The sequence below is a fragment of the Eriocheir sinensis genome, chromosome 57 (genome assembly GCF_024679095.1).
Source record: "Eriocheir sinensis breed Jianghai 21 chromosome 57, ASM2467909v1, whole genome shotgun sequence".
NCBI classification, from domain to species: Eukaryota; Metazoa; Arthropoda; class Malacostraca; order Decapoda; family Varunidae; genus Eriocheir; species Eriocheir sinensis.
The window spans coordinates 3,870,015-3,880,014 of record NC_066565.1 but is presented as its reverse complement, the minus strand read 5'-3'; the positions used below and the strand labels follow the sequence as shown (position 1 = coordinate 3,880,014).

The 10,000-nt window shown below is 51.1% G+C and overlaps 1 protein-coding gene across 1 annotated transcript in view; it reads right to left on the bottom strand.

Annotated features, from left to right (window-relative positions):
* Positions 1-10,000, bottom strand: part of LOC126984340 (liprin-alpha-1-like) — a 152,547-nt gene that overhangs the window by 108,330 nt on the left and 34,217 nt on the right. Inside the window, exons 2-5 of the mRNA XM_050837952.1 lie at positions 9,882-9,983; positions 4,280-4,444; positions 2,199-2,273; positions 311-454 (exon numbers count right to left, since the gene is read on the bottom strand). Of these exons, the coding sequence (XP_050693909.1) occupies positions 311-454; positions 2,199-2,273; positions 4,280-4,444; positions 9,882-9,983 (486 nt within the window). The remainder of the gene's footprint in view (positions 1-310; positions 455-2,198; positions 2,274-4,279; positions 4,445-9,881; positions 9,984-10,000) is intronic.

The window sequence follows — 10,000 nt, the reverse complement described above, 5'->3', positions numbered from 1 at the left end:
TGAAGTAAGGTTAGGTAAGGTAAGGTAAGGTAAGGTTAGGTAAGGTAAGGTAAGGTAAGGTAAGGTAAGGTAAGGTTAGGTAAGGTAAGGTAAGGTAAGGTAAGGTAAGGTAAGGTAAGGTTAGGTAAGGTAAGGTAAGGTAAGGTAAGGTTAGGTAAGGTAAGGTAAGGTAAGGTAAGGTTAGGTAAGGTAAGGTAAGGTTAGGTAAGGTTAGGTAAGGTAAGGTAAGGTAAGGTAAGGTAAGGTGTGTGTAGATCCAGTCATCAAGGTAAGGCTAAAGTAAGCAAGGTAACAGTAGCAGACAACTCACCCCATGCGCCTGGTCACTATTGGAGGAGGGGGGGCCCTTCACCCCCGCCGGCCCCCCCTCCAGGGACTGTTGGGGCGCCTCGCCGTTGACCCGCTCCCCCTCCGCCCCATCCCCCGGCACCTTGCCCAGCTTGTACTGACTCAGCTGTGGGGGAGGAACACACACACACACACACACATAGACAGAGAGAGAGAGAGAGAGAGAGAGAGAGAGAGAGAGAGAGAGAGAGAGAGAGAGAGAGAGAGAGAGACAAACAGACACACACACACACACACACATACACACAGAGAGAGAGAGAGAGAGAGAGAGAGAGAGAGAGAGAGAGAGAGAGAGAGAGAGAGAGACAGAGACAGAAACACACACACACACACACACACACACACACACACACACACACACACACACACACACATGGGGATAATTAATTAGTGGATCAAAAAGTGTTGTGATGTTCTAGGCTACAAAAAATCACTAATGCCATAATGAAGGAGAGAGTGAATGGACAGGTAAATGAGTGGTCTTTGAAGGCGTGGTGAGCTGGCTTCGTTGATTCTTTACACCAACTTTTGACAACTGAGTGTTAAGTAAAAAGGAAGATGGATAAAAAGTCTTATGTTCAAAAGGTATGTTAAAATCGAGCAAATATTAAAGGAACGGCTGCCAGTCACTATATAACTGGATGACTCGCTAAAGGAATGAGTCTAGGGGGGCTATTACACTGGGAAAATTTTCCGTGGATCTTCAGTCAAACCACGATTTCCGCTGGCGTGGTTCTCATTTGGGTAAAAATGTAGCAGGAGTAGGCCTATTATTATCAAGACACAAATTATGTTTTCATGGGCAAAATATGACTACTTTTTATTGGAGACAGTTTTTGTCTGTGTAAACCAGTAAAAAAAACTACTTTTAGGGAGGTACATATATCAGGAGTACTACGCTTCCCCGCAGCACACTCCGCCCCGCTCTGCCCGTTTTCTATGCAAGCGAGCGAGTGAGGTTTCTCTCTCTCAATAGTCACAAATTATTCTTAAACTACATTAGTAAAAAGTGGCGGACAAATACCACCACCTGTTTCAGGGTGGTTAGCGATGGTGGTGAAAAGGTATGTACATACATTTGTTTTGGTGGCGGCGGCAGCGGAAGCGGCCACTGGGAGGTGAGCAGTGTTGCTAATGATCCAACACTTGGTTAGCGATTAGCCCACGCATGTGAGACCAGGTGGTTATTATTTTTTTTAGAACACACACCTTTACCTAATACTATACCTGGCCCTCAGCACGGCAGCCGTTGGGCTGCGTGTTCTAAAAAATAATAATAATAATAACCACACGTGGTGGACCTGGTCTCACATGCATGGGCTAATCCCTAACCTAGCGTACCATTGCTAACCAAGCGTACCATCGCTAACCAGATTGTTGGCAACACTGCTCACCTCCCAATGGCCGCCACTGCCACCAAAACAAATGTATGTATGTGCCTTTTCACTCGACCCCCAACCCCCCCCCCCCCTTTGAACATATGTTCTAGACCATTTCCAATGCTCAATAGATTAATTTGCATACACTGAGGTATAAACAACATAGAATATATGTCCCTTGTGCTGCACAGACCACACCTACTCCTCATACATATTAACCCTCATTTGTTTCTTGTTATTGCTGCTGCTGCTGATGATGATGGTGAGTAATACCGTCGTCCTTCGGTGAAATCTACCGTAGCTTTGGAAGATCGTGGACACGTCAGAAAACCACGGAAATATGAGAACCACGCCAGCGGAAATCGTGGTTTGACTGAAGATCCACAGAAAATTTGCCCAGTGTAATAGCCCCTTCATGAATGCACTGAGTGAATGAGTAAATGAATGAGCCGAGGGCCACCAAGTACTCACCTCATCCCTGGTGTGTGTGAGCTCCTCCTCCAGGGACGCCACTCGCTCCAGGGCAACCCGCAGCCGCTCCCTCACCTGTGGAGATAACACACCCTTAGACCTCTCTCTCTCTCTCTCTCTCTCTCTCTCTCTCTCTCTCTCTCTCTCTCTCTCTCTCTCTCTCTGTGTGTCTGTCTGTCTGTCTGTCTGTCTGTCTGTCTGTCTGTCTGTCTGTCTCTCTCTCTGTGAAGGCAAAATCCGTGGCAATCGCAGCGGACGTGTTAACATTTTTTTGTAAGATTATGTGTATTCCTTTCCCTCAGTCGGCGCCGCGTCCTCTGGCAGTAATGCACAGAGGCCAGCTGACCTCCCGGCTGAAGGAGCAAACCTAAGATGCCACCTACCAAATTATACAAATGATTACGTGGGTGAGCAGAAAGCAACCTACTAACTGAAATATGGCAGGCTTAGACCATAGACTTTCTCTCTGTCTCTCTCTCTCTCTCTCTCTCTCTCTCTCTCTCTCTCTCTCTCTCTCTCTCTCTCCCTCCCTCTCTCCCCCTTTCCTCCCCTTCCCTCCCTCCATTCCCTCCCCTCCCCTCCCCCATTCCCTTTCCCTCCCCCTCCCCCTTCCATCCACCTCTCTCTCCTCCTCCTCCCCTTTCCTCCCCTCCCCTCCCATCTCTTCTCCTCCCTCTCCCTCCCCTTCCTTCCCTCCCCCCTCCCCTTCCTTCCTCCTTCCCTTTCTCTTCCTTCCCCCTCCTTCCTTCCCCCTCCCCCTCCCCCTGTTTATAACTGTTAAGAATACGTCTCCTCCGTGTTCAGACTCATTTTCACCTCCTCATCCCGGCACATGTGGTCCTAACATTGTTTTGCTGCCCCCGGAGCTCATTCTTGATTCACCTGAATGTTTCTTCTGTAGTCCGGGTTGATGGGTGGTGGTCTTCAGGACAACACAAGGCTGAAAAATCAGACGTGGTAGCGGCGGACTCAAACCCGCATGGTCAAGTACACAGCGAGCACGGGGCCAGCACGCTAGCCACTCAGCCGCCACCTCCCCCGGTGGCCTTGTCTTTCATCACACTGGCAGCACAAACTGTGTCCACATCATCCACACTTTCCTCCCCATGGAAGGAGGCATCAGCACCAGCTGGTCAAGGGCTCAAAGTATCCGCATTTCTGTGTACAGCACTCTTCTTGCCATCCATGGAGTAGGGGCTGGCACAGCTGTGCTGGCCACCAAGCCAGCTGGTCGGCAGCGAGTGCAGGAGTAGCCTTGGCTGGCCCAGCACCACCAGTGCTGGTGGCTCATGAAATCTAACCAACACCAAGTGACAGACAGTCACACAGATGTTGGTGGAACTTCTTCAGAATGGAAGCAATAATTCAATAACTAATGTTTCCTTCTGAGCCTGGCTCTAACTTCACTGAGACTTTGTATGTGTCTTGAACACACTCACAATCAGGTGCTCACTCTCTAGATGGCAGTGAAACAGTACAGCCGCGATTCTGACATCCTAAGTAGGCTACCACATGAAAGGCACATGAAAGGCTGATAGGTGTGGACAGATCAAGTGGCTGGCAGACAGCTGCTGCTTGGAATCTGGTTTCCTTGGCACCTCCAGTTCAAGGTCACTGAGGCATCCCAGGACAGGTTTGAAAAGGTTGGGAAAGCCATCACAAGGCTCCTGACAAGCCTTCTGTGGTGATTGGTTTGGCTGCAGCTTGCCCTGAGCTGTGTGGACAGACCAAGACTCACCCACTACCTGCCGGGCATGGTCACCACCTTGTCCAGTCAGATTTGCATCACAGCACCGGCGTCCCCCCCAGCAGGTCAGGATTAGGGTCCCTACGCTACACTCTTGGTCTGGCGAGTGATTTCACCTTGGACACAAACCTCCCTAGCATGGTCACTGCAGGCTTGCTGCCACACTCTGACCCCTTGTGGTGCTGGCCCTCAAGGCTGTTTTTGTCTTGACCTCTTACACCCCCTTACAACCCTTGACACCCTCCCTATACCCCCTTACACCCTCCCTACAGCCCCTTACACCCTCCCTACAGCCCCTTACCTACCCCTACACAGCCCCTTCACCCCGCCTCACCTTCTCGTCCAGAGCCTTGTGGTGTTCAAACAGGGACTTGAGGGCCTTGAGCACCTCCACCTCCGAGCTGACGCCACTCTGCGAGGCCGCCTGCCGCTTCACCACCGTCATCCTCAGCGACCGCTCGTGCCGGGACACTAGGCACTCCAGGTGTTCAAGGAGTAGCTGCAAGGGGGAGGGAGGGATTAGTGGAGTGAACGAGGGAGTGGAGAGGCATGTAGTGGGGAGTTGAGGAGTGTGTTTAGTATGGGTTTTAGCACTCCAAACGTTGTATGTAGGTAGGCAGGTAGATAGATAGATAGATAGATAGATAGATAGATAGATAGATAGGTAGGTAGGTAGGTAGTTAAGGTTGGTGCGACTATTAAATATTTGCTAAAGGGATGAGATTGATTTTGTAGTCTGTCCTCTGCCTGTGTGTGTGTGTGTGTGTGTGTGTGTGTGTGTGTGTGTGTGTGTGTGTGTGTGTGTGTGTGTGTAATGTTATGAGTTTTAGCAACGTTTATTTTTTTACAGTAAAGGAAATAGCTCAAGGGCAAAAAGAAGAAAACAATAATGAAAAAAAAAAAAAAAAAGGCCCGCAAATCACTTCTCCTATAAAGGGATGCTATTTATTTTATAGTCTGGTCCTCCTCTGTCTGTTTGTAGGTATGTATGTGTATGTATGTATGTATGTATGTATGTATGTATGTATGTAATGTTATGAGGTTTTGCAACTTTTCTTTTTTTCTTTTTTTTACAGTAAAGGAAACGGTTCATGGGCAAAAAAACAAAACAATAATGAAAAAAAAAAAAGCCCGCTAATCACTGCTCCTATATAATTAAGAGGAGTGGCCAGAAGAGAGGTCAATTTTTGTATGTATGTGTGTGTGTGTGTTTGTGTGTGTGTGTGTGTGTGTGAAAACGGGGAGACGGAAGGAAGGGGAGGGAGATGGAGGATGGGGATAGAGAAGGAGAGGGAGGGACAAGAAAGGAAGGGGAGGGGAGAGAGGAAGAACATAAGAACATGAGAACATAAGAACATAGGGAGACTGCAAGAGGCCTAATAGTCTACACAAGGCAACTCCAGATTCCCCCCCCTACCAGGGAGGGGAGAGAAAGGGAGGGAGAGATAAGAAGGCACCCCGGAGAGAGGAAGGGAAGGGGAGGAGGAGGGAGGGGAGAGATAAGGGGAGGGAGGGACAAACAGGGATGACCGAGAGAGGGAAGAGCTGGGGGAGGAGGAGAGAGGGGGAGAGGGGAGAGAGAAGGGGAGGGAGGGACAAACAGGGATGACCGAGAGAGGGAAGAGCTGGGGAGGAGGAGAGGGGAGAGGGGAGAGAGAAGGAGGGAGAAGAAGGAAGACCGAGAGGGAAGAGCTGGGTGAGGAGGAGAGGGGAGAGGGGAGAGAGAAGGGGAGGGAGAAGAAGGGAAGACCGAGAGAGGGAAGAGCTGGGGGAGGAGGAGAGGGGGCGAGGGGAGAGGGAAGGGGAGGGAGGGACAAGAAGGGAAGACCGAGAGAGGGAAGAGCTGGGGGAGGAGAGGGGAGAGGGGAGAGGAAGGAGGAGGGACAAACAGGGATGACCGAGAGAGGGAAGAGCTGGGGGAGGAGGAGAGGGGGAGAGGGGAGAGGGAAGGGGAGGGAGGGACAAGAAGGGAGGACCGAGAGAGGGAAGAGCTGGGGGAGGAGGAGAGGGGGAGAGGGGAGAGAGAAGGGGAGGGAGGGACAAGAAGGGAGGACCGAGAGAGGGAAGAGCTGGGGGAGGAGGAGAGGAGGAGAGGGGAGAGGGAAGGGGAGGGAGGGACAAACAGGGAAGACCGAGAGAGGGAAGAGCTGGGGGCGGAGGAGAGGGGGAGAGTGGAGAGGGGAGAGGGGAGGGAGGGACAAGAAGGGAGGACCGAGAGAGGGAAGAGCTGGGGGAGGAGGAGAGAGGGGGAGAGGGGAGAGCTGGGGGGAGGAGGAGAGGGGGAGAGGGGAGAGGGGAGAGGGAAGGGGAGGGGGTGGGGGGGGGTAACGTGAGGGGTGTACCATTGACAACCGTGAACGCACATCTTCCTCTGAGCGTCAAACCTTCTATGGAGTGTGTAGTTAGCCGCGCACCGATGCCAAATTATCGTACTCAGAGGATCGTATTTACCTGTTTCTGGCCCATAACTATTACCAAGAAACACATATTATTAACCATTCTAACGATAACCATACATGAAGGCAGTTATTGAGGTGATGAAAGCAGGGTTTGGGTCGGAAATCGGCAGACATAAGCAGAGTACGACAATATAACAACGGTGAGTCTTAGCGTGTTGGTTGTCGCGTGAACTGGACGGAGAGTTGAGGGGAGTGTGATGTATTCGGTGCGGCTGGACGGGAGGGAAGGAAGGGAGGGGGGTGAGGGAGGGAGGGCGACAGGGAAGGGAGGAGGTGAGGGAAGGTGGGAGGGAGAAGGGAGGGAGGGATAAGAAGGGAAGACCGAGAGAGTAGGGGAAGGGAAGGGGAGGAGGAGGTGGAGGGAGGGGAGAGAGGGGGAGGGAGGGACAAGAAGGGAACATAGAGAGAGGAGGAGAGAGGAGGAGAAGGAGGGACAAGAAGGGAACACGGGGAGGGGAAGAGAGAGGAGGAGAGAGGGGGATAAGGAGGGACGATGATTAGAGGGAGGGGAGGGAGAGGGAAGGGGAGGGAGGAGGAGAGGGAGGGACAAGAAGATAAGAACGTAAGGAATCTGCAGGAGGCCGGTTGACCTATACAAGGCAGCTCCTGTACACTCAACCCCACCTTACCTCACCATCCATGGCTTTATCTAACCTCTTCTTGAATGTATCTATGGTATTGGCACCCACATGGCCCCCAAGCCTGTTCCATTCGTCCACCACTCTACTGGTGAACCAATTCTTGCCTGTCTTTGTTAAATCTGAATTTGTCTAACTTAAAACCATTGCTACGCGTCCTACCTGGCTCTTTTACTATCAAAATCTTATTGACATCCCCTTTATTAAAGCCCTTCATCTATTTACAGACTTCGATCAGGTCTCCTCGCAACCTTCGCCTTTCTGGAGAGTGTAGATTTAAATGCTTCAGTCTGTCTTCATAAAGCAAGTTTCTCACCCCCTGAATCATCTTTGTCATCCTCCTCTGTACAGATTCTAACATCGTGATAGGTGGAGGAAGGGTGACAGGGGAGAGAGGGGGGGGAGGGAGGGGCAGGAAGGAAGCGGTAGGGGGAGGGAGGGTGGCAGGGGAGAGAGGGGCGACTCCTTAATGTGTGATGTGGTGTGGTGTGTTGTGGCGGGGTATGATTTGCCTACCACTGTACTGAGGAAGAGGGAGGGAAGGGGAGGGAGGTGGAATTGGAGTGGAGTCGGAGTGGTCGAAGTCGGTAAAAATCTCCGACTCCTTAACGTGTGATGTGGTGTGGTGTGGTGTGGTGTGGCGGGGTGTGATTTGCCTACCACTGTACTGCGGAAGAGGGGGAAAAGGGGAGGGAGGTGGAATCGGTGTTGGAGTCGGAGTGGTCGGAGTCAGAGTCGGAGTGGTCGGAGTTGGAGTCGGAGTGGTCGGAGTTGGAGTCGGAGTGGTCGGAGTTGAAGTCGGAGTGGTCGGAGTTGGAGTCGGAGTGGTCGGAGTTGGAGTCGGAGTGGTCGGAGTTAGAGTCGGAGTGGTCGGAGTTAGAGTCGGAGTGGTCGGAGTCGGTAAAAATCTCCGACTCCAACTGAACGTGTGGTGTGTGGCTGGGTGTGGTGTGGTGTGGTGTGGTATGATTCCCTACCACTGTACTGCAGAAGAGGGGGGGAGGAAAGGGGTCGGGAGGTGGAATCAGAGTCGAAGTCGGTAGTTGGTAAAAAAATCTCCGACTCCTTAAAGTGTGATGTGTCGCTGGGTGTGGTGTGGTGTGGCTGGGTGCGGTGTGGTGTGGTATGATTCCCTACCACTGTACTGCAGAAGAGGGGGGGCAGGAAAGGGGTCGGGAGGTGAAATCGCAGTCAAGTCGGGGTCCCAACCTTATAATTCCCTGCAGTCTGAGTCGAATTCTTTTATCCCCGACTCTACACCCCCGGCAGTGAGTGGGTGTTGAAGTGTACGAGCAGACAAAGGAGTGTAAGCAAGGCGGCAGTTTGCTAGTTAGTTGAGTCTGTCGTACTGGTAAGAGTGTATGTCGATATATGTAACTAATCATTAAAGGTAGGAGTGAATGAGTGCGGGGTTATGTGAGTGAGTGAGCGGGTTGGTGCGTGTGTGTGTGTGTGTGTGTGTGTGTGTGTGTGTGTGTCAGTGATCATTGAGAGAGAGAGAGAGAGAGAGAGAGAGAGAGAGAGAGAGAGAGAGAGAGAGAGAGAGAGAGAGAGAGAGAGAGAGAGAGAGAGAGAGAGAGAGAGAGAGAGAGAGAGAGAGAGAGAGAAGGTGAGATTAGAATAGTTATCCAAGAATCTCTCTCTCTCTCTCTCTCTCTCTCTCTCTCTCTCTCTCTCTCTCTCTCTCTCTCTCTCCTTGCTAACCAATGCCCAATCTCTTTTATCTCCTCCTCTTCTTCCTCCTCCTCTACGTCCATCAGCCCAGAAAACATGAGATCTTGAGGAGAAAGAAGAGGAGGAGGAGGAGGAGGAGGAGGAGGAGGAGGAGGAGGAGGAGGAGGCAGAAATAATAGGAAGGAGGAGGAGGAGAGAAAGGTTACGTGATGCCAATACAGGTCAGAGGAGGAGGAGGAGGAGGAGGAGGTGGAGGAGGAGGAGGAGGAGGAGGAGGTGGAGGAGGAGGAGAAGGAGGAGGAGGAGGGACCAACGATATAAGAGGTCTGAGGTCACGTAGATCCATGAGTGGGAGGAAGAATAAGAGGAAGAAGAAGAAGCAGGAGAGGAGGAAGAGGAGGAAGATGATGATGATTACAATGAAAAAGAAAGGGAAGAAAAGAGGAGAAGAAGAAGAAGAAGAAGAAGAAGAGGAAGAAAATAAGAAGAAAAACATGAATAGATGATGAAAAGGAAGAAAAGAGGAGAGGAGAAGAAGAAGAAGAAGAAGAAAAGAGGAAGAAAATAAGAAAAACATGAAAAGATGACGATGAAAAGGAAGAAAACGGGGAGGAGGAGGAGGAGGAGGAGGAGAAAATTTAAATAAATAAGTAAAGAATGAGGAGGAGGAGGAAGAGGAGGAGGGAAAGAAAATTGAATTAAATAAGTAAAGAATGACACACACACACACACACACACACACACACACACACACACACACACACACGGCCCGGTAGCTCAGTGGATAGAGCGTCTGCCTCACAACCAGAAGGACCGGGGTTCGATTCCCCGGCCGGGTGAAGATAAGTTGGGTTTATCTTCTTTCACGTGTAGTCCCTGATCACCTAGCAGTCAGGCAAGGAGCTGTGACCTCGTTGTCGCGGTGTGTTGTGTGTGCGTGGTCTCAGTCCAACCCAAACGGAGAGACCCGCAGCAGACCAAGAGGTGACACACACACACACACACACACACACACACACACGCACACACACAGAGGAAAAGTTGGACAAATATAGATTGGTAGACAGGGCTATTCGAGTTTGAGACCAGACCCTGTATACTACAAATAGGTAAACACACACACACACACACACACACACACACACACACACACACGCAGACTCACCCTGGTGTTGTTCCTCTCCGCCTTGAGCTCGGTGATCTCCTCATCTCGTTCGAGCAGATTCTCCCGCGCACCATTCAGCTCCTTGGTCAGCGTCGCGAACTCCTGCCGAAGAGAGGGAA